The 25,258-nt window shown below is 41.4% G+C and overlaps 1 protein-coding gene across 2 annotated transcripts in view; it reads left to right on the top strand.

The window, feature by feature from the left end:
- The first annotated feature begins 530 nt into the window (after window positions 1–530).
- Window positions 531–25,258, top strand: part of gpc5a (glypican 5a) — an 859,383-nt gene continuing 834,655 nt past the window's right edge. For both annotated transcript variants that reach the window (XM_048598178.1, XM_048598177.1), the window contains exon 1: window positions 531–1,004. In XM_048598178.1, coding sequence (XP_048454135.1) covers window positions 851–1,004 — 154 coding nt within the window. In that variant the 5' untranslated portion in view covers window positions 531–850. The remainder of the gene's footprint in view (window positions 1,005–25,258) is intronic.

The following is a 25,258-nucleotide window of genomic DNA, read 5'->3' as shown; positions in this document are numbered from 1 at the left end:
ATCATTTGTAATCCCATTTTCAAGGAGGAAAGAAGAGTGAAACTTTGGAAGGAACATACTGGTCCGAGCTGAAAATTCGTTTTTCCCCGTTCAAGATGAGTTCGGACTAGGTGGGGTAAAGAAACACTCGATCCAAGCTATGTGGTTTTGCTGCAAGTATCAACGTGGGCAAAAGAAAACACGAACGCAGATTGGAAATACAGGTGAATTCTGAAGAGTCATACTGTATTCGAAACGCTAGTTATGTCTCTCCCTCTATAGCTGCTGCCAGACGTGCTCTTACGTCGGTGATGTGGTCTTTATTTAAACAATAAGAATGATATTGCCAATGTGCATACTGCACAGCCTGCACGGGGCTTGAAGTCCTGTAGCAGCCAGTGGGTGGCTCTGATCTGAAGTGTAGAATACAGGCAGCTGTTTGCTTGGTGGGAGTAACGCGCTCATTCGCGTAGAGACGGGGGCTGGGCGGCTTCAGTGGCATTGAGCGTGGCTCAGTGCGAAACTCCTGCCACTTCATCCTGAGGAGGGGATGGGGTCAGTACGGAGGCTGCTCGTTGCTGTCCACGCTTCAGCTTTTCACATTACTCCCCTCATCATTCTCGAGTGACTTTGCAACATTTTCAACTCGTATTGAAGTTTTAAAAAGAAGCAGCCGGGGAACTGTGGAGAAAACTCGCTGGATACTGCCACTTTGACCTTTTTTGGGACTGCTTCAGTTTTTGTTTTCAGGAGAAACCGGTTGGGAGGGAAAGCCGAAAATATATACATATAAAGAAACAGAGAAAAAAGTTTGAGCAATTTCCAGGTGGGGGTTGATGTTCTAGGCGAAGCCCGGGGAGCTCGGATAAGGATGAAGAGCGCATCTTGTGTAAAGGCGGCTGTCCTTCTTCTCTTGTTTCTGGGGAGCTCGGATGGGACTGCCCCCGACTGTCAGGAGGTCAAGAAAGTTTTCCAGCGGCGACAGATCGGCCCGTCCAGGTGGCTGCCAGAGAGCCCCAGGCCAGGTGAGCACCGAACTACATACCATCAGCTATTCCACATACCATCATCTATTCCTCCCCAGCATCCCCTCCCCAAATCCCGCTCCCTCTGCATCCCGTACTAATAGCGAACCGTTACCTCCACACCCTCCGCAATTGTGTGCATACTGCATCATTCCACACTGCACAAATACACATTGTGGAACTGCCTTATCGCTATACACCAAAGTGAGTGGAATATAATTAGTCCAGTGAAATGACTTTGAGATGGAGATCGTAACGGCACCTATAACAATCCGAATGGCGATGAGTCAGTGTCACGACGTGTTCGCCTCAAGCCGGGGCACCGTGTAATTTCTTTTTGCGGGAGAGGCGTTCATAAAAACTGCAGAATGTGATTTTTCTCCGGTTTGTGCTGCTGTTCTGGCATAAGTCTGTCGGGGAAACGAGCGTTTCCGCCAAAGCCGCTGTAATGCAGCGAGAGAGTAGTTCCGGACAAAATTCAGCCTGCATTATCTCCGTGGTATTTCCATTGTTTTGCATACAAGCTGTTAGGTCAATTTAAATCAAAAATCATGAATTAACTAGTTGAAATGTTTGCAGCTACTGTCATTTACTTTTATATGTGTTTTTTTTCACTGCCGTAGAATCATTCATTGGATGTGTATGGTTCACTAATGTCCTTTAGGGAAGGAAACTGCTATCCTTACCTGGTCTTGCCTACATGTGACTTCTGGCCCACTGTAATGTGGTTGACGCTTAACTGCGTTCTGGGCAATTAGGGATGGGCAATAAATGCTGACTGGCTAGTGGTGCCGTCATCCCACGAATGAATAAAAAAAGTGGACTTTCCAAAGCACCATTTACAGTAATATTTGCAGTGTCAGTGCGAACGGGAAATTAACAATGGGATAGGAAGCAAAGATTAATGGTGAATATATTTTCAGATAGAAACAAAATGCAGTTACCTCATCTAGAGTTGAGAAAAATGTTCTTTCTCATAAAATATTGGTGACCTAAGGTTGAATATCTGAGGAAACTTCTCTGACAGTTTCTGTTTTCATTTCAGATTTCCAGTACCATGCTTCTATTTGAATATATAAAGCATGATTTTCAAGTTTGCAAATGACAGAAAACTTGAAAAAGTTAGTACTGTAAACATTAAGGAAGTAACAGACTTCAGGAAGCCTTGGGCAAACTGACGAATGGGCGGACGTATGGCAGATGCTATTAAGTGCATAGAAGTGTGAGGTGGTTCGCTTTACTAGAAAGGATGAGAGGCACTATAAACAAAATGATATGACTTTAGAGAGAATGCAGGAGAATAGAGGCCTTGGGGCCAGACCAATAGATGTTTGAAGGTGGTGGGACCAGTTAAGAAAATGGCTATGACAGCACTTTTTAAAACAAACATGGAACACAAGAGGAAGGAAACACTGCTAAAGCTCTATGGATACTGGTTCAACGTGATATGATGCATTTCCCATGGCTAATCCACCTTGCCTACACATCCCTGGACCCGATGGGCAATTTAGCGTGGCCAAGCCACCTAACCTGCATAACTTTGGACAGTGAGAGGAAACCGGAGCACCCAGAGAAAACAGGCATGGGGAGACTGTGCAAACTCTACACAGAGAGTGGTCCGAGGCTGGAATCAAACGCATGTCCTTGATGCTGTGCGGCAGCAGTGCTAACCACTGAGCCACCCCAAGAAAGTCTCCCTGTTAGTTACTGCATATTCAAAACCAATGAAGAACTATAGGCATGATTTTTGTGCTGAGTGATCCAGAAGTGTAAAGAACAAACATAGGCCTGTATGCCACTTCTATAGCTCTCACTAAGATGCTTGATACAAGTCAGTCAGGGTGGTCGATGGAAGGAACAATCTCAGTTGGGGTGATCTTGAATGTCCCTCACTATTCTCTGTCATAGGCTCTAGGCCAGAAGTTCAAGCAGAATGGAGCACTCTTAGACAGCTTCTCTATCTGCATTAATCTTCAGGAAAGTTGTATCTGATATCGACCCTTTCCTCTGTTATTTGTTTTGCCTAGTGCAGAGGCAAAGATAGGCCTGAAAGAAGGCATACATGTCTGCTTTTTAAGAGACAGCAGTCCTCAATTTATGGTAATTACTGGCACATACCAAATCACTTAAGAGCTTATCGTGTAGCTGATGATTGTGCCCTTCTGGCACATATAGAAGAGAGAATGCAATTCATTATAAACTGTTGCTGAGGGGCAGCAAATGCCTTTTTGATTTTACTGTTAGCCTAAAGAAAACAGACGTATTGTACCCACCACAGTCCTGAGGAAATTACACTCCACTGCATGTCTGCAATGACAGAGGCAAATTCAGTATATTAGCACAGATTACCTAACTGGATAGCATTATTTCAAATGAAACCACTTTCACCAAGGACATAGACACTTAACTGTCCAAAGTTAACAGTTTCTTTTGATGCTTTGCAAAGATGTCTGGCAAAAGCTTCCATTATGCATCTCTAACAAAACTCAAGTATAGAAATGGTGATCACCAGCACTCTTTTGAAGGAATTGCAAACATGGATCTTCACAGGAAAAAAAATGTGACTGTCTGAGAGCTTCCATCTATGCTGTCTTTGATTCATCATGAACGTCAGTGGACAAGATGACAGTGAAGTCCCCAACACAGCCAATCTATCCAGAAACAGATGCATTCTCTTAAATGTCATTTGGACTAGGCAGGACATATGCCATATTTAGAGGATTCTAGAATGCCAAAAGCAGTTCTTTATGGTGAATTACATTCACTGGAGACCAAAGTACGTCACAAGTGCCTCAATGACCAGCTGAAAAGAGAACCTTTTCTGGCTAATATTTGACCAGTTGGTATAGGAGTTGGAAGCTGCTGACACAGACAGTTGATGCACAAGAACCAAGAAAGCAACCTACAAGTTCAAAACAAACAAATGTGAAACTGACAAAGAAAAACACCAGCAACTGGAGGAGTCTGTTTGTGCCAGAGCTCAGAGAAATCATGAGGGCTGATGCCATAGCTACTCAAGAGCCTGCAGATCAATCTGAACTCTTCAGTCTCTGACAATCAAGCCAGTTACCACAAAGACAAGCCTTAGCATGATCTTTGCATGTAAAGAATCTGCCATCGTCATGATTAAAAGCAATTTCATTTTTATTTCTGACTTTTCAGTCCCCGGAGATGCCAGTTGTAAAATCTTATCTTTTGCTTTTTTTTGTTTAGCTATTTTTGTAACTTTAAATGAAACACCAAAAAGGATATTTTCTGATACTATTTTTCTTCTATTGTTAATGAAAATGTTGGAAAAAGAATAGTTGTTGTAGGCAGCATATATTGAAGGTCTTTGTGCTAACTTGTCAGAGCTACAATGTAAACAAATTCCATAAGATGGGCATTTCTCCTTTAGTAAACAGAAAGACCTTCTCGTGAAACAACTGCTCTTACCACTGCTGCAGTGTAAACATTTCCTGTTCATTAAAGCAATGGAGGAATTTATCAATGTTCTTTATAGTGTATTAAAAAGTGAACATTCTTTCATAAACTAATACAGATTTCTGTATTATGTGGGATTATATTTGGACTGACAATCCTATAAGCAATTATAGTTTATTGTGTAGTTCATCCAGACATTGGTATGGAAATAGAAGTTGCTGAGAAGTTCCTCAGAAGGGTCACCGGACCCGAAACATTAACTTTGATTTTTCTTCACAGATGCTGCCAGACCTGCTGAGCTTTTCCAGCAACTTCTGCTTTTGTTCTGATTTACAGCATCTGCAGTTCTTTGGGTTTTTATTGGTATGGAAATAGTGTGGAATAACAATGGGAGAGATGAGGATGCAGAGGAGATAGTCCTGCAATGTAAGTGATAATTATATTTGTACTGAACTTCTGTTGATCAGATATTAAAATAAAAGTGGAGTATGCTTCAATAAATTTATAGGCTTGTCCTTCATGTACTTTTAAAAAGAATCATGGTATGTAGTCATCATAGGATGTCACCCATCCATAATTGACCTTGAGAAGGAATTGGTGAATTACCTTCTTTGATCCATGGGGCTGTAAATTAACTTTGATCATAAATATGACAACTTTGAACATTAATGGACAACATTGCCTCTTACTTAGAATGATTTAAAAATAAACTGAAAGTTGGCAAGCTGAATTAAATTTGTATCATCATAGCTCATAATTTGTGCTTTAATCATGAGTTCTTAGATTCTCATTTTCAGGATAGCAAAATACAGTCACAAGTTTTCATAGAATCCCTAAAGTGTGATAATAGGCCATTCAGCCCAACACATGTACACTGACTCTCCAAAGAGCATCTCACCCATCACTGTAACCCTGTATTTCCCATGGCTAATCCACTTAACGTGCACATCCCTGGGCACTATGGGCAATCCACCTAACCTGCATATCTTTGGACTGTGGGAGGAAAGCCATACAGACACAGGAAGATCATGTAAACTCCACACAGACAGTTGCCTGGAGCTGGAATTGAACCTGGGTCCCTGGTACTGTAAGGTAGCAGTGCTAACCACTGAGCCACTGTCCTACTCATAGATTTAGCTTGCATTTTTTATAAATTAATTGACATAATTTCTTTAGGTAAACAAAGTATTTATTGACTTCTGTGTTTTACTTTCATGTGATGTCAATGAAGAGTACACGTAAAAACTATAATCATTAGTTGGCACAAAATTATCGATTGAATATTGATTATTTCTTCCTGAAAATCAAAATTTTATACTTGGAAACTATTTGATCTGAGCTGTGTAGGTTGAGGAACTAAATCAAAATATTAGATGTGATGGTATTGTTTCCTGCGTCAAATGTACAGCTATTTTAAAATCAAGGCATAGATTGTTGTGGACTCAATTGGCAGGGCATGTGTTTCAATAAAGTCTTGTAAATGAAGTTGTTTTGTTATGACAAAACAGAAAAAGAATAGTCTAACGTCTTCCCTTAGTTTGTACAAAGCTATCTGATTAATACTGACAGAGTGCTGTGCCATGGGAATTATTAATTGCATTTTGCAGAGAGTACTTAATGCTGGGAAGTGACTACACAAATTGAGGCATTTGGATGACATCACAAATGCAAAAGGAAGACTAAAATTGCTTATAGCTACTCAGTGAACTTGGATTACATGACAGTACTGAAATCATTACCTGGAATCACTTATGTTCTGTAATGTATTTTGCATTTGTGCTGCTTCATTCAATTCATCCAACATTGAGATGCTTTGTGCTGTTGGTGTTTGATGAAATTATGGCATACTTCCTTAACATAATCTGTTATACAAAAAGTTTATGTCTGCTGTATATATTGCATAGAATTTACTGACTGCACATTATTTCTTAAAACACCACTGACAACATAATGGGGATACAAATTTGTCCTTTTGTTTGTTACAGGCCTGAAATTTGCACCAACATTTCAAGAATTCCATTAGCATGCTGCATATATGATAAAATGTTGGATTGATATCTATGTGTTGAGAGGCGTTACTACAATAATAGGGTCCATATCATAGAATCCCTTAAGTGTAGAAGCAGGCCATTTGGCCCATCAAGTCCACACCAACCCTCCAAAGAGCATCCCACCACATCCCTGTATTTCCCATGGCCAACCCACCTAATCTGCACACCTCTAGACTGTGGAAGGAAACCTATGCAGACACAGGGAGAAAGTGCAAATTCCGTGAAGTCACCCAAGGCTGGAATCAAACCCATGCCCATGGTGCTGTAAGGTAGAAGTGGTAATACTGAGCCACCGTGCTGTCCAAGTTTACACAAGCATTGAATAAAGTAACAAATGATTTCACCAGCACTTATCTAATCTTGTTCAGGTAATAATTATGAATTTTTAAACATTCAGTATTGCCATTTTATAATATCTGAATATAATTAAATTTCAGTTTTGCAATTTCCCTCTCTGTTTTGTATCATTGGAATCGAATAACATGTGTGACTGAAACGAGATACTTTGTTACTTGATCAATATGTAGTATAAATAAAATCAAAATATGCATTGGGAAAGTAATAATTATCTTAGTTATAATATTAAACATAACAACAGTATTAAATTGCTTCATTTTTGCTCATAAAATAATGTGGTTTGGGTGGAACAGTGGGTTCATCTCATTTTCTCAATTGAACCACATGTAGTTATATTTCTTCATTGTTTTCCATTGATTTTTTTTTGTTTTACTTACTATTTTGCTGAAGATAATAGTTTCTTAATGGAGATGTGCCCATCTATAGAAATTGCAATATGGAAATAGGCAATTCAGCCCAATCAACTTGAATTGATGTTTATCATTCAATTTTCAACAGTTTTTTTTAACTTGCATGCCTGCTTCTTATTCTTTTTGACCCCTTTCTTTGAATTACCTATCAATTCTGATTTAAATGTTTGTGCATCAACTGCTCATTTTGATTGCACCTTCTAGAATCTCTCAGTTCTTTATTTTAGAAAAAAATCTTTCTCCCCTCTGTCCTAAATATCTCGCATTTAATGTTGTATCTCTGTTCTTTATTCTCACAAATTGGCTCACAGTTACGAGTAGCAATCTTTCTTTAATTGACTGTGTATAATCCCTTCATAATTTTGAACACTTCAATATATCACTCAGAAATATCCACTGTTGTAGCCAAGCAGGCCAGATCTGATCATCATATGAGACAACATCATGGTGAATTATCAAAACAATCCTCTTTAAATGTTCATCCAGGGATGCTGTGATTAATAGTTAAAATTAATTGTCCATTTGTAATCAGTTAATTAAGTACCTTCATGATTAAATCCCCTGTTCTCAATATCATTCGGTAGCACTCTTCTGTATCCTTTCTGACAGTGATATGCTTCTGAAATAAGGAGCCCAAAACCAGACACACATTTCAGCTGAAGGCTAACAATGATTTCTGGTAGGTTTAACATTAACCCCTAACAACACCTTTATTCAGTGACCAAGTATTAGAACTTAAGATCCTATTTATTTTGCAATGTTATCGTCTTGTCCTTCTGCAAATGTAGATTGATGTAATGGTACCCCAAAGGCTATCTCAACTCCTTCAACTGTTTTAAGTTTTAACCATTTACTGCTGTCCTTTAGAAATATTGGCAAGAAGTATAATGTCATATTTCTTTACAGTTTTGTCTGGACTTACACACAAACTTAATCACACTCTTTATCTGCACTTTCTCATATATATGTGTCTGTGTGACCTGAGGATGTTATGGAGTGATAGAGTCATACAGCAGGAATCAGACCCTTCGTCCGCACCGACCAGACATCCCAATCTGATCGAGTCCCATTTGCCTGCATTTGGCCCATATACCTGCAAATGTTTCCTATTGATATACCCACTCAGATGCCTTTTAAATGTTGTGATTGTACCTGTGAAGCTTATTCCATGCATGCACCGCTCTCTGTGTGAAAAAGTTACCGCTCAGGCCCTTTTTAAATCTTTCCCCTCTCACCTTAAACCTGTGCCCTCTAGTTTTGGACTCACCTGCCAAGGTAAAAGATATTAGCTATTCTAACTATCTGTGCCCCTCATGATTTTGTAAACCTCTATAAGGTCACTCCTCAGCCTCCAACGCTGCAGGAAAAAAAAAACAGCATGTTCAGCCTCTCCTTGTAAGTCAAACCTTCCAGTCTCAGCAATGGGACATGCACATTCATACCAACATCTTTTTCAGAATCAGAGATAATGTGTACAGCACAGAAAAAGGCCATTTGATTAATGATGTCTGAGTCAGCTGAAACATGATACACACAGCCCAATCTAACTTTCCAGCATAAAATAAATCAAATAACTCTGAATATTGAAGATCTGAAACTAAAACAGATATTGCTGGAGAACCTCAGCAGATCTGGCAGCATCTGTGTTAACATTTCAAGTCCAGTGATTCTTCTTCAGAACTGATTTGGGCAGCTTTCTGTGAAGCCAACCTATTTTCACCTAGTAATAGTCCCCATTTTCAGCTTTTTTCCTTCCCTGGCCTACCATTATCCATCCTTTTGTCTGCCTTTTCTCTGGCTCCATCTCCACCTGTCTAGTGACTCCTTCCCCCCTACCACCCTCTGTCTCAAGCATATGTGCCACATTTTCCTAGCTACTATCAGTTCTGAAGAAGGGTCACTGGACTCGAAATATTAACTCTGCTTTCTCTCCACAGATGCTGCCAGACGTGCTGAGTTTCCCTCACTTTCTAAGATATGGCCCTATTCCTGAAGGTTACGGTACTTGAGGTGCATATCCAGGCACATCTTATATGAGTTGAAGACTTCTGCTTTGGTTAGCCTTTTCAGACAGTGAGTTCTGGATGCCTACAACCTCTGGGGTGAAAGATGTTTTACTATCTCCCCTCTAATATTTCTGCTTTAGTTCTATGGCCCCTAGTCATTGATCCCTCTTCTACGATAGATAGGTTCTTCCTATACACTCCATCCAGGTCCCTGTCATCAAATTTCTCCTCAGCGTCCTTTGTTCAAAGGATGTCAGCCCCAATCTTTCCTCATAGATGCAATTTCCCAGCCCTGGCAACATTCCCATAAATCTCTTCTGTACTCTCTCTTGTGTATTACATTCTTTCTGTAATGAAGTGACCAGAACTGCAAGCAATACTTTAGTTATGACCTAACAATTGATTTATTAAGTTCTAGCATAACCTTCCTGCTTTTACAGTCTATATCTCAGTTAGTAAAGGAAAGGGTTCCCTATGCCTACTTAATCAACGTATCAATGTGTCATGCCACCTTCAGGGATTTGGCATGGACTCCAACATCCATTACCTTTCTACCTCATAGTATTCTCCCATTTGCTGTGTAGTCCTTTGTCTTTCGTGACTTTCTCAAATGCATCACCTCACACTTTTCCCAATTGAATTCCATTTGCTACTTGCCTGCTGATCTGACCGGTGCATTAATATTTTCCTGTTTAGTCTGCAGTTTCCCTCCTTGCTATCAACCATGTGGCTACTTTTTATATTGTTTGCAAAATGCCTGATAATGGTCCTTGACATCTGTCAACAATTACCCTTTGTTATGTACCATTGTGCCAATTTTGTACCGAGCTTATTACATTCCCCTGGAACCCAGGCACTCTTTGTTTATAACTAGTCTGTCATGTGGAACCTTGTCAAACACCTTGCTCAAATCCATGTAGACCATACCAACTGCTTGTAACTTTCTGCCAAAAAAAATTAGTTCAGTTTGTTTTGAAATTTTTTTTAATTCACTGTAATCCTGATTTTAACTCTGGCTACCTGACTGTAGACAGGCAGTGAAAATGTGACTGGGCACAGTTCTCTGTATTACTACTCCCAGGCAATTTAGCTGCCCAGCTTTTGGGCATCTGGAGATAACCTATGGTAGGCACATGTGGGCCTAATTTACACAGAAATATTGAGAACCAACAGATGTAATTTTCATTGCAACATAATTTGAACTAGGGTTTGCAGCAGTGATGCATTGCTGGTGCTAAAGCTGCTATGTAAAGCTGGAGTGAGCACAATTTGGGGCCCAAAGAGACCAGCATAATGATAGTTTAAAATTTGTTCCTGAGTTCTCTCTGATGCTGAGGATCCTGCTTATTCGGATCCTGTATCTGCCTGCCAATCTTGAGATCCTGCCTGTCAATTTCAGCAGGTGCCAGACTGGCAACATTTGAATGAAGTTTACCATATTTAAATTGCACCTCAGGATTGCATGATTCACCCTCACTCCACTCCTACTTCAATTCCTCTGTGCCACAATCCTGCTTAAAGTTGTGTCCTGCCAGTTTGAAAGCCTGAACACTTCATTGTTATTGAGAAATGTTAAGCTGCATAATTAAGTTTTCTTTTGAAAATGTTTGTGATTTGTTATAGTTTTATTCTTCTCTCATCAAAGTGATGATCTATTGTTACAGCAATTCATGAAACTTTACACTAACCTGCAATATTGAATACTGATGCTGTAGAAGATTATTGAAAGAAAACCCCTTGCACAAGACTGTGGAAGACTGTTTACACATTTGATTCTTATGCCTATAGCAACTTCTGGTTTCTTTTGTAATGTTCAAGCATAATCTGTCCATTGTGCCAGAGGTCACTTAAAATGCCCAAAGTGGGAAAACTAATTAAAAACACTTAGTTTTCTGGCATAATTTTAACAACTAAGTATATGAATCTCTAAGGCTATGTGTGTAGAATCTTTAAATAAAAATCTGTCATACGCATTCTGTTCACAATAGGAAAAACATGTACACTTAACCAAAAACAGAAAGTCCTGGGGAAATTCAGCTGGTTTGGCAGCATCTGTACAGAGATAAACAGAGTTAATTGAGTTAACATTCCAAGTCCAATGATTATTCATTGGAGCTGAAGAAAGGTGGAAGATTTGCATTTTGTAGTATTGACAAGGGGCAAATATCAAGTGGAACAGATCAGGGTAAGATTATGTTAAATTGGATATTAAAGTTGTCATAGAAGAAAAGGCAAAGGGAGAGGTGATGTTTGTTGAGAAGACAAGGAATAGATCCAAAATAGGTGCCCATGTCAGAATATAGATGACTTCTGACTGAATGTAAAACTACAAAAGACATGTTACAGAAAAAAAACTTGAGTTGGAGTTGGGGGCTGATGGTGGTGGTGAAGATCAAGTCAGTTTGGCAGACAGAATTCATTGTTTGAAGTTATTGAACACAATATTGAGTCCAGAAGGCTGTAAAGTGCCTAAACAGAAAATGAAATGGTATTCATCCAGTTCCTGTTGGGCAACAGTGGACCAATCCGAGGACAGAAATGTGCACATGGAAGTAAGATGGTGTAATAAAATGGCAAGTGACTGGAAAGTCAGGGCCATGCTTATGACTGACGAGAGGTGTTCTGCAAAGTGAACAATTCATCTGGATTTGACTTCCATAATGTGGAAAGAACCAAACTGTGAGCACCGACTACAGTAAACTAGAATTAACGAAATGCAATAAATTGCTGCTTCTTGGAGTGTTTAGGACAGCGAGTCGAGGAGGTAGAAAACAAAATGTTACACCTTCTGTAATTGCATGGGAAAATGCCATAGGAAGAGAATGAGGTCTTGGGGTCTTGGAAGAGAGAAACAGGGTTTTGGGGAGGGAATAGTCCCTGCTGGATCATGGAATTCGTTCGTGGCACCCTAGTGGAGATGGTGGAAATGGTGAAGGATGATCCTTTAAATATGGAAAAAAGGAGAAAAATATTAAGTTCTGAGGTGAAACAAAAAAACATGAATAAAATGTGATGGAATTGGGATGGTGAAGTACATTATATTTTAACCCGTTGGAATGTAAAATGTTATTTTTTTTTCTTTTGGTCATCTTTTGCATAATATAAGCTGTTTGGTAAGGTTAGATAGTTAAATCAACAATAACCAACCAGAAGATAGTTTAACATCCAAAGTACTCTCTTCCACATACAAGGTGGATCTGTGTAATGTCATCCAGGACATATAAGTATGCTTGATTGGCAAGCCATCCAACACCATAAACACCTACCTCCGACACATGGTGACACCAATAGTGTACCATGTACAAATGCTTTTTAAAAACTATTTTTGACAGAATCTTCCAAACTGGCAATCTCTGTCACCTAGAAGAACAAGGATAGCAGTAAAATGGGAAAATCACCACTTGCAAGTTCCTCTGCAAGTCACAAACCATCCTGACATGAAACTATTTAACCCATTCTTTCATCTTTGCTGGATCTATATACTGAACCTCTGTGTGGAAGAAACGTTCAGTGAATACATCCAACAAAGATGAACGAATGGAATACATAGTTCCATGTCAGGATGGTTTGTGATTTGCAAGGGAACTTGCAAATGGTGATATTCCCATTTTCCTGCCATTCTTCTAAACAAAACTGTGAGTGCTGTGGATTACTGTGGATTGTTCATGTGGGCACCTCAACTTGGCAGCTTTCGAAGAGTAACTGGGGATGGAGAATGAATACTGACCATGCATGTCAAATAGAATAGAATCCCTACAGTGTAGAAACAGGCCATTGTCCAAACAGATCCTCTGAAGAGCATACCATCCAGACCCACCCTCCCACCCTATTCCTGTAACTCTGCATTTTCCGTGGCTAATCCATCTAACCTACACACCCCTGGACATTTTGGGCAATTTAGCATGGCCAATGCACCTAACTTGCTTATCTTTGGATTGTGACAGGAAACCAGAGCATCCGGAGAAAACCCACCCAGACATGCGGAGAATGTGCAAAATCCACAGTCACCCGAGACTGGAATCAAATCCAGGTCCCTGGCATTGTGAGGCAGCAGTGCTAACCACTGAGCCACCGGGCTGCCCCTGTGGAATTAATGAAATAAAAATGAAAGATCAAACTATTGTTATTGATTTTCACTATAAGCTTCATCCTCTAGCCAGTGACACCATCCCTCTCCTTTTAACTAAGGCTGAACTAGACTGTTTGCAAACGTGGTGTCATTATCTATGCCTAAGATAAATTTCTCACCACATTTCTGCACCATCTCTAAAACTGTCTACTTCCATTCTGCTTTATCACCTGACTCCACCCTTGCCACAGTTCATTTCTTGTTGATGGTCTCATTTGTGCATTTGCTGCATGACTATTCCAATCTATTTGTGACTGATGCTGATCTGTTACATTTCACACTCTTGAGGTCATCCGAACCTTTCCTATTTCACACTAAGGTCTGAATCATGTCCATCCATGTGCTCACAGATGTATATTGGTCCATGGTTAGGCATTCTTCCTTAGTATCTTGCCATGGCCATCTCTGCAACCATTTCTGATATATCTGTGCTCCCCCAATTCCGGCTCATGTCTGATTTTAATCAGATTACAATTTGCAGCCTTATCTCAAGCTGTGAAGGCACTAAGCTATTTGCTCCTTTAGATTGATTCTTAGAAACTATCTTTCTTATCCAAATTTTATTTGCCCTCATACCTCAGTGTGTGGCCCAGTTTTCATTTTTTATTGATAACTCTCCTATGAGTTATCTTGTATCTTTTACTATCTTCAAGGGTCAGCTAAGTATAGTTTGTTTTACTTGTTCATGGGATGTGGTTGTCTGGGGAGAAAATGGTGAGCTACCTTCATGAAATACCGAAGTCCTAGAGATGTAGCTATGTACATGTTGTTAGAAAGGTAGTGTCAAGATTTTGATCAAGTGATAGTGATCGAGTTCCAAATCAGGATGGTGCATGATTTGGAAGAGACTTGCAGGTGGTGATGTTCCATTGCATCTGTTGCCTTGTTCTTCTGGGTTGTAGACGTCAAAGATTTGGAAAGTGCTTTCCAAGGAGCCTTTGTGAATTTCTGCAGTGCATTTTGTGGATGGTGCACATTGCTACACTGTGTGTCAATGATGCAGAGAGTGAGTGTTGAAGCTGGTAGATGGGGTGTTAGTCAAGTGTTGTTGGAGCTGCACTCATGCAGACAAGTGAAGAGTATTCTTAACTTGTGCCTCGTAGATGATGGACAGGTTTCTGCAGAATCAAGAGGTGGGTACTCGGTACAAAATTTCCAGCTACAATTTTGATTTGGTTTGTCCCATTCTCTTTTTAGTCAAAGGGAAGCTTTAGAATGTTAATTGCCATGGATTCAGCGATAGTAGTACCATTGCATCTCTAGGTGACATAAGCAAAGTTGCTGGAAAAGCTCAGCAGGTCTGGCAGCATCTGTGTAGGAAAAAACAGAGTTAACGTTTCGGGTCTGGCGACCCTTCCTCAGAACTGATGGTGGCTAGGTAAACATCAGTTTATATGCAGAAAAAAGGGTAGGGGGACAAGGTAGGGAGTAAACGATAGGATAGAACCTAAAGAGAGAGAAGAGCAGTTGGACAGACAAAGAGTTGATAATGATCAGGCTGGGAGAGTGAATAGTTGTTAATGGGTACTATTAGTGACGAAAAACAGATAGCCTGCCATTGCACACTTATGTGGTAACAAGGCCTGGTGTGTGGGGTAGGGGGTTGGGACGTGGGAGAGTTTAGGCTCTAAAATTATTGAACTCGATATTGAGTCTGGAGGGCTGCAGGGTTCCCAAGCGGAGAATGAGGTGATGTTAGAACGTAAGAACATAAGAACTAGGAGCAGGAGTAGGCCATCTGGCCCCTCGAGCCTGCCTCGTCATTTAATAAGATCATGGCTGATCATTGAGACTCAGCTCCACTTACCCGCCCACTCACCATAACCCTTAATTCCTTTACTGTTCAAAAATTTATCTAGCCTTGCCTTAAAAACATGCAGTGAGGTAGCTTCAACCACTTCACTGGGCAGGGAATTCCACAGATTCACAACTCTTTGGGTGAAGAAGTTCCTCCTGACCTCAGTCCTACATCTGCTTCCCTTTATTTTGAGGCTATGTCCCCTAGTTCTAGTTTCACCTGCTAGTGGAAACAACCTCCCTGCCTCCACCTTATCTATTCCCTTCATAATCTTATATGTTTCTATAAGATGTCCCCTCATTCTTCTGAATTCCAATTAGTACAAGCCCAGTCTACTCAGTCTCTCCTCATAATCCAATCTCTCAACTCTGGAATCAACCGAGTGAATCTCCTCTGCACCCCCTCCAGTGCTAGTATGTCTCTTCTCAAGTAAGGAGACCAAAACTGCACACAGTACTCCAGGTGTGGCCTCACCAGGACCCTATACAGTTGCAGCATAGCCTCCCTGTTTTTAAACTCCGTCCCTCGAGCAATGGCAGACAAAATTCCATTTGCCTTTTTAATCACCTGCTGCATCTGCAATCCCACCTTCAGCGATTCATGCACGAGGACACCCAAGTCCCTTTGCACAGCAGCGTGCTGCAATTTTTTACCATTTAAAACATAGTCCATTTTGCTGTTATTCCTGCCAAAATGGATGACCTCACACTTATCAACATTGTACTCCATCTGCCAGACCTTTGCCCACTCACTTAGGCTATCTATATCCCTCTGCAGACTTTCAGTGTCTTCTGCACACTTTGCTGTACCACTCACCTTAGTGTCATCTGCAAATTTTGACACACCACACTTAGTCCCCAACTCCAAATCATCTATGTAAATTGTAAACAATTGAGGTCCCAACACTGATCCCTGAGGCACACCACTAGCCACTGACTGCCAACCAGAAAAACACCCATTTACCCCTACTCTTTGCTTTCTACTGGTCAATTCTCTATCCATGCCAATACATTACCTGTAATACTGTGCAACTTTATCTTATGTAGCAGCCTTTGGTGTGGCACCTTGTCAAATGCCTTCTGGAAATCCAGATACACCACATCCGCAGGTTCCCCATTGTCCACCATGTTCTTCCAGCTTGTGTTGAGCTTCATTAGAACACTTCAGCAAGCCAGAGACTTTGTGTCTATTGTATCCGCTGTTCCTGATGTGGCCTCCTCTGCATTGGTGAGACCAAGCAGAGGCTTGAAGACCGCTTTGTAGAGCACTTGCGCTCGGTTCACGACAAACAACAACACCTTCCAGTCACGAACCACTTCCGGGATGTCATGTCCATCCTGGGCCTCCTCCAGTGTCACCATGATGCCACCTGGAAACTGGAAGAGTAGCACCTCATATTCCGCCTTGGGCGCCTACAACCCAACGGTCTCAATGTGGACTTTACTAGCTTCAAAATCTCCCCACACCCGGCCTCATCCCATGACCAACCCTCCCTCTCATCCCCTCCTCCTTGACCTGTCCGTCTTCTCTTTCACCTGTCCGCTCCTCCCACCTCACTGACCAATCCCCACCATTCCCTACCTGCAGTCACCTAATACCATCCGACCTACCTTCCCCAGCCTGACCCCCACCTCTCTCTATTTATTTCAGAACCCCCTTCCCCTCCCCCATTTCTGAAGAAGGTAAATGGCCAGGTGTTGCACCTTTGCTGGTTACAGGGGAAGGAATTGTGGACCAAAGTGTCCTGGAGGGAACAGTCCCTGCAGAAGGTGGACAAGGGAGGGGAATATGCATCTGGTGGTGGTATCTTGCTGGAGGTGGCGGAAATGGCGCCTGATGATCTTCTGGATGTGGATGCTGGTGGAATGGTAGGTAAGGACAAGGGGAACCCTATTGCTGTTGCGGGAGGGAAGAGAAGGGGTGAGGGTGGAAGTACGGAAGATGGGTCGGACCTGGTTGAGGACCCTGTTGACAACGGATCTGGATAATCTTCAGTTGAGGAAGAAGGTGGACATTTCAGAGGGTCCCTTGTTGACGTTGGCCTCATCTGAACATATACGACATCCCATTCTCTCAGTTCCTCTGTCTACAGGATACCCTGGTCCACATTTCCTTCACCCCAGCCCCACACCCCCCCACCCCCCCACCCGCCAACAGCTCTATGGCACCTTCCCCAGTAACCGGCGAAGGTGCAACACCTGTCCATTTACCTCCTCCCTCCCCATTATCCAAGGGCCCAAACATACCTTCCAGGTGAAGCAACACTTCACCTGCACTTCCCACAATCTAGTCTACTGCATTCGCTGCTCACACTGTGGTCTGCTCTACACTGGGGGAAACAAAGCATAGATTGGGTGACCGCTTCGCAGAACATCTACATTCTGCTCACAAAAAAGACCCTGAACTACCTGTTGCCTGCCACTTTAACGCACCACCCTGTTCCCTGGCCAACATCTCTGTCTCTGGCTTGCTACAGTGTTCAAGCAAAGCTCAACGCAAGCTGGAAGAACAACACCTCATTTTCCGCTTGGGGAACCCGCAGCTGTCCAGACTCAATATCGAGTTCAACAATTTTAGGGCCTAAACTCTCCAATGTCCCAGCCCCCTGCCCCACACACCAGGCCTTGTTACCACATAGCCTGCCTTTACACATTACCTGTTGTTAGTCACTAATGGTCCCCATTAACAACTATTCACTCTCCCAGCCTGATCATTATCAACTCTTTGTCTGTCCAACTGCTCTTCTCTCTCTTTAGGCACTATCTTATTGTTTACTCCCTACTGCGTCTGCCTCCCCTTTTTTCTGCATATAAACTAACATTTTCCTAGCCACCATCAGTTCTGAGGAAGGATCACCAGACCCGAAACGTTAACTGGTTTTTCCTTCACAGATGCTGCCAGACCTGCTGAGCTTTTCCAGCAACTTTATTTTTGTTCCTGATTTACAGCATCTGTAGTTCTTTCGGTTTTTATTTAGCATCTCTCGGTGAGATGGTTATCTCTTGCTGGAGATGGTCACTGCCTGGCACTGGTGTGACACAAGTATTACTTGCTGCTTGTCAACCCAAGCCTAGATACTGTCCAGTTCCTGTTGTAAATGGATAGAGATGGCTCCAATGTTTGAAGAGTTGCTGAATGTTTTCAAATCATCAATGAACATCCTGACTTCTGACCTGATGATGAAGGAAGGTCATGGATGGAATAGCTGTTTATCTTTATTTTGATAGGTGAAATCAGCTTGCTGCAGAGTCACCCAGTGAACAGAGTGTGGATCTGATGGTTATTGTTCCTAGAAAATGTTGAATGTGATGGCATGCTGAATGCGGTAAACTGTAGATTGAAAGAAGTGTATGTTTCATTTGTTAACTGCTAAATTAATAAAGCTCTTGTTGGCACAGATATTAATCTCATTCAGATGTATGCTGCTTTAGCCTCATTTAATTTAGTTGTGTGGCTCCATAGAGAATTGAGTAGGTATCCCACAATAATGTTGAAACTGATCAAAGCTAAGTCTTCCTTTTGTTTGCAAAAACATTGAAAATGCCTTAAAAAGATCTAGGTGCAATGTTGTGAATAGTTAGGGCAATGGGAATAAATTTCAGGTGTTGGAAACCCTAATCTCCAATGTTTTCTTATTTAAATTAATTTGATTATGTCACTGGATTTTGTTTTAAAGTATTGCGTATGTTGCACCATTATTTAATCTCCAGTAAACCTCCTCAGATAGTTAGTTTGAAACTTGTATTCTTAATTATTTGTCTTTAATGCTAAACAGGACAAGGTCATAAACTCCTAAACAAGAAAACAATTTGGCAGCAGAGTGACATCTGTTTAGTGGAAGGGGGAAGGAAGGAAGGAGAAATTGTAACTAAAAACAAAGGTCAACAGTTTTAGAAATAAGAGTTAAAGGTGGACAAAAGAAAACCAGTAATATGTAAAGGAAGAAACATGTGTACTAATTTTCTGAAGAGATTTATTTGGTTCAAGTGGTAAATCTAAGGTAACATAAGTGCAAAATGGTTTTGGCTAGTTCAGAATAACTTCAATGAGAAAACAGTAATTAACATTGGAGTCTGGAGAATGTTTATTTGTAATTGATGGTATCTCTTGCAACAGTTGGATTTTTATCAGTCCTACGCAGACCGAATAATGTTCCTTTATTTCTGAAAGTTGGTAAGTTAAAGAGTGATGTATCTACACCACAAAACTTTTTTCAATCTGGTACAAATTGTCAGTGATTCAGTCTGGAGACTCAGAAATGCAATTGGAAAGAAAACAGCAAAATAAGGTAGAATTTTTCGGTTCGCCTGGAATGGGGAAAAAGGTGGGAGGGGACACATAGTTGCATGCAGGGCTAAAATTCGGAATCCTAACAGCAGGTTAAGGCCTTGGTATTAAGTTGGAAGAAAGTTTCAGGGAGGTCAATCTTCCCAAAAGTGATAGCTGGGAAATTCTTTTGCATTCATGAGCGTGTTGTCATATCTCACTGGGCTAGTGAGTTGGAAAACAAGATTTGTTATTCCTAGAGTTATCACAAAAATTAAAAGTTTTATCAACACAATTCCCAAATTTACCTGTCTGTGAGACTCAGGTTATGTTTCTGAACTTAACAAGGACTAATATTTATTACAAATAAATAGATTGTAATCACAGGTAAACAACAATGAGCTGTTGCCATATAATTCTACTAATTAAGATTCTCAGCCCCTTCAAAGCTCCCCTACACACGCATACTGACAACAAAAATAAAATTTTGTTGCGGTTGGAGGGAATAAAACTCGGAAAGTCAATCATTGGCCCCAGTTTACACGGTTCTCTGAGATGATGCTTTTGCTTATTAAAACTTGTTGTTCTTCGATCTCTCTTCTCTAGGTCCTTTTCACCTCTTTACAGAGGGCATTGTAACTCAGAGATCTATTTTAGTGCTCTAAGGATAAGGATTCAAATTCCATCGTGGTGGCTGGTAGAATTTAAATGCGGTTCATAACATCTGGAATGAAAGACTAGTCTCTGCCCTGTTGACTGTCATATTACCACTGATTATTATATGAACCCAATTGAGTTGTAAAAAACATATTTGATCGTAATTTTAACTGTGGACTGAAAAGGGTAAAAAGGCTGTTAAAAAAAGATTGTGGAAAGCATTATTGCACTTTTTAAAAGTGAGTTACCTGACAATCATTGTCATCTTTCAAGATTCTATAGATTCTGGAACAGTTCCTATTGTAATTGTAACCATTGCAACACCACGATTCAAAAATGAGTTAGAGAGAAAATGGAATTAGAGACTGGTTAACCTGGCATGGGAGTAGAGAAAATACTAGTGCCCCTTATTAAAGATTTAAAGTGGAGCATTTGGAAAACAGTGGTCGGATCAGAGAGAAGCGGCATGGATTTACGGAAGGGAAATCATGCTTGACAAATTTGGTAGAATCACAGAATCCCAACTGTGTGGAAACAGGCCATTTGGCCAACAAATCCACACCGACACTCTGAAGAGTCACCCCTTACCCTATCCCTTGTAACACTGCATTTCCCATGGCTAATCCACCTAAACCTACACATCCCTGGACAGTATGGGTAATTTAGCATGGCCAATCCACTTAACCTGCCCATCTTTGGGCTGTGGGAGGAAACTGGAGCACCCAGAGGAAACCCACGCAGACATGGGGAGAATGTGCAAACTCTACACACATAGTCACCTGAGTCTGGAATTGAACCCAGGTCCCTAGTACTCTTAGTGCTAACCACTGAGCCACCGTGCTGCCATCTATGGGAATTTTTTGACAATATAACTAGTAGAAATGGTAAGGGGGTCAATGGATGTGGTTTACTTGGATTTTCAGAAGTCTTTTGATTGGGTCCAATATAAGACATTAGCATGTAAAATTAAAACATATGGGATAGGGAATAGTGACTTGGATAGAGACTGGTTGGCAGACAGAAAACAAAGTGTTAGAATAAGCAGGTCTTTTTCCCAAGTCACAACCAGTGACCAGTGAGGTGCCTCAGGGATCAGTGCTCAGACCCAGCTATTCACAATATATATTAATGATATAGATGAAGGAACAAAATGTAAAATCCCTAAGTTTGCAGACAACACAAAGCTGGTTGAGAGGATAAACTGTGAAGAGAATGCAGAAATGTTTCTGTGTAATTTGGACAAGTTGAGTGGGTAACTGCATGGCGGATGAAGTATTGTGGATAGATAGGAGGTTAGCAAAAACAAGTAGGCAGATCATTATATGAATGGCAATTGATTGGAAAAGGGGGAGCTTCAATGAGACTTGGGTATTGTTGTAAACCAGTTACAGAAAGTAAGCATACAAATGCAGGAGATGGTGAAGAAGGCAAAGGGTATATTGGACCTCATAATGTTAGGATTTAGTACAGGAGCAGGGTTGTATTTATACAATTGCACAGGGTTGATTACAAAAGGATTTGAACATAAAAGTTAAGGATGTTATTCCTCGGTTATGTAGTGCATTGATGAGATTACATCTCGAACACTGTGCAGTTTTGGTCACTGTATTCAAGGAAGGATGTAAATGCATTGGAGATCTTTCAGTTGTGGTTTACGAGATTGATATCTGGCATGAACAGGTTGCCTAATGATAGGTTGGACAGACTTGGATTGTTTCTGAAATAACTCCACAGAGGCCAGTATCCCATCACCAAGTCACCCTTTATGTATACATGGAGAGTCCTTAACACTGATCCAGCTCCCTTAGAGTTGGGTCTCAGAGTGAACAGAACCTGTGACATTCCTGTTCTTATCTGTCTGTCAGGGCTCCCTGATTAGATCAGATTAACAGCCCCGATCAAGGAATTTATATTCTATGAGATCCACCTGGGTGACCTTGTTACAATCACTACATCTTTCCCTCTCTGAGTCCAAGAACATAGGTCTTGTTTTTTGCAGCTCCTGCTGGGGCATTTTAACAGCGGGTCAGGTTCCACCAACTCTGCCTCTCAAACCGGTGGCATGTAACACACAGTATCTTGCGTCTTGCACCTGGAGAGATTCTAGGAAGAAATTCATTCTCTTCTTCAGGTGGCAAAGGCGGTGAGGTGGAGGTGGTGACATCCACTGTGTGTCCATCTCAGATTCCAAACTACCTTCAACAGTTAGTGTCATAGAGTCACACAGCACGGAAACAGACCCTTCAGTCCCACCAGTCCATGCTGAACATAATCCCAAACTAAGCTAGTCCTAACTGTACGCTCCTGGCCCATATCCCTCCAACCATTTCCTATTCATGTATCTATTCAAATATCTTTTAAACATTGTAATTGTACCCACATCCACTACTTCCTCAGGAAGTTCATTCCACACGTGAACCACTGTCTGTGTAAGAGATTTGTCTCTCGTGTCTTTTTTATATCTCCCTTGTCTCACCTTAAAAATGTGCCACCTAGACTTGAAATCCCCTATCTACGCTTGACCGAGAAGGGAAACCCATGAATTCCAGGAAGGTTGGAAAGGCTGTCGAGGAGGCCCTGCACTGTTTGCGAGTTTGTAACTTTCATATGGTCCATGTGCTTGTTCAGGACCGTTGCACCAACTCAAATTTTATACATCACTGGACCTGACTTCACATCAACCTGCCTCTCACCCATGCAGGGCCATTGAGCCCATGAAAGGACCTGCATAGTCAACATGAAACTGAGTTCAGGGTTTACTTGGCCATTCTTGTGAATGTGGGCCAGCTGCTAGCTGGAATTTTTGTCCTCATAGGCACTCCGAGCACTGCCCCACCCAAGTGGCTTTGTCTGCATCCAGTCCTGGCCAGCAGATGTAACATCTCACCAACATCTTCATTGTGGAAACCCTTGGATGAACTTGGTGGAGTTCAGTATCTGGCAGTGACCTTTGCTCAGGACAATCACTCTATTGCCATCCTCCATTGTGATCTGGTCTCTTCAGGTTCAAAAAGGTTTCAGTTCTGTTTGTGACAACCCTTTGGTTTCTCCCATCAATACCAGCTGTTTTAGTTTTGCCAGGACCAGATCTTTCTCTGCCCAAAATCTGTCCAAATTGTCAGCTGTGACTGTAAGTATACCTGGAAAATTTAAAACAATTATGGACACTTCCAGTGGTGATATCACTGGTTGTGAATCTGACAATGGGAGGTGGCTCAATACATCTGCATTTGCTACTTGGCCTCCTGGACAGTGTTCCAACTTTTAATTATAAGCACTTAGTATTCGAGCCCACTGCTGAACTCGACCAGAAACTATGGCAACACTGCCTTGTCTTCTCTTAAGTAGGCCTAGCAAGGGTTTGTCATCCATTATTATTAAAAATTTACATCCGCAAAGGTATTGGTGGAATGGCTGACTCCAAATATGACCATCAGATTTTCCTTTTCTATCTGGGCGTATTTATGATCTGCATTAGCCAAAGTCCTGGATGTATACGTTATTGGGCATTCTGTTCCATTGGGCCACCAATGAGCTAATACTACCCTGTAAGAGGAGGCATAGCATGTCAACACCAGATTTAGCTGGGGATCATAGTGTGCCAACACCCTAGAAGATGATAGCTATTTCTTCACTTCCCTGAAAGTTATAGCATGGCTACGTGACCATTTCGAAGACTGATCCTTTTTTAAGAATTGATGCAAAGGTGCCAGGATGGAGGCCAGATTATAGAGTCATTGTCATAGTCATTGAGTCACACAGCACTGAAACAGACCCTTTGGTCCAACCAAAGTCCATGCTGACCATAATCCCAAACTAAACTAGTCCCACCTGCCTGCGTTTGGCCCATATCCCTCCAAACATTTCTTATTCATGTATTTATTCAGATGTCTTTTAAATGTTGCAACTGTACCTGCATCCACCACTTCCTCTAGAAGTTCATTCCACATATGAACTACTCCCTGTGTAAAATGATTGTCCCTCATGTCTATTTTTAACTGTTCCAGGGTGTGCACTCTCCTGGATACTGGCCTATGAGTTCTCTTACTCAATTTAGATCTAGTGGGACTCTTTTGCTGTCTCGAGTTTGCATTCCGGCAGCTACTACAATGGCTTGCTGGCTCAGATCCTAAAGAATATTTCAACCATTTATCTGAGGCTTGGCTTTGTTTTGGGTTTTGCTGAGGGCTGGCCTAGACTCCATCTGTTCAGGATATGTTGTCCGTGAAGCTATGCAATTGTCTTCATTCAAGCCATGTTCTCCAAGCTCAGTCGGCCCGGAGAGCTTCATTCAGGGAACCCACAATCTATGAACCTATGACCAACACTCCCTCTCATTCCCACCTCCTTGACCTGACACAACTTGTCCATCTTCTCTCCCACCTATCCGATCCTCCCACCTCACTGACCAATCCACACCACTGCCTACCTGCACTCACCTATCACCATCCCACCTACCTTCCCCAGCCCCATTCTTCCTCTCTCTATTTAATTCCGAGCTCCCTTTCTCCTCCCCCATTTCTGAAGAAGGGTCCCGACCTGAAACGTCAATTTTCCTGCTCCTCTGATACTGCCTGGCCTGCTGTGTTCTTCCAGCTCCATGTTGTGTTACCACAATCTATGATGTCCTGCTGGTCGATCTCGTTACAATCACTATATAAGGGGGTTAGAATTTTAACTGGCAGAGTTATATGCCAATAGTTCATAATTGCTTCTCTGTGTTTAGAGTCAATTCTTGTAATTCTTGTTAAATATAGAATCCTGCTGTATGCTTTCTGTTAAGCTGGGTCTGAAAGTTAGATTAATTCAGGTGATTTTAAAATTGTTCAATTTTTGTGAAGGCTCTGGAAATTGAGAGGCTTGATTTGCCTAGCTAATTGCTGCAACTGAATGCTAACTTTCTGAATTCACTGTCCCCAGCGCGTGTCCTGCTCCTTGTTCGATTCAGTTCAGTTTAGTTTCTGGTCAATGGTATACCCCAGGGATTTTGATAGTGGGGAAATGACTATTGGGGATTAAATGTCAAAGGATATACGGTTAGATTCTCTCTTGTTGGAGATGGCCATTGTCAAGTACTTTTGTGGCACGAATTTTACTTCTCACTTATTAGCCCAAGCCTGCATATGATTCAGGTCTTGTTTCCTTTTCTTATGGACC

This window comes from Rhincodon typus, chromosome 6 (genome assembly GCF_021869965.1).
Source record: "Rhincodon typus isolate 14 chromosome 6, sRhiTyp1.1, whole genome shotgun sequence".
NCBI classification, from domain to species: domain Eukaryota; kingdom Metazoa; phylum Chordata; class Chondrichthyes; order Orectolobiformes; family Rhincodontidae; genus Rhincodon; species Rhincodon typus.
The sequence above is the reverse complement of the archived record's forward strand: the minus strand, read 5'-3'. Positions and strand labels throughout refer to the sequence as shown.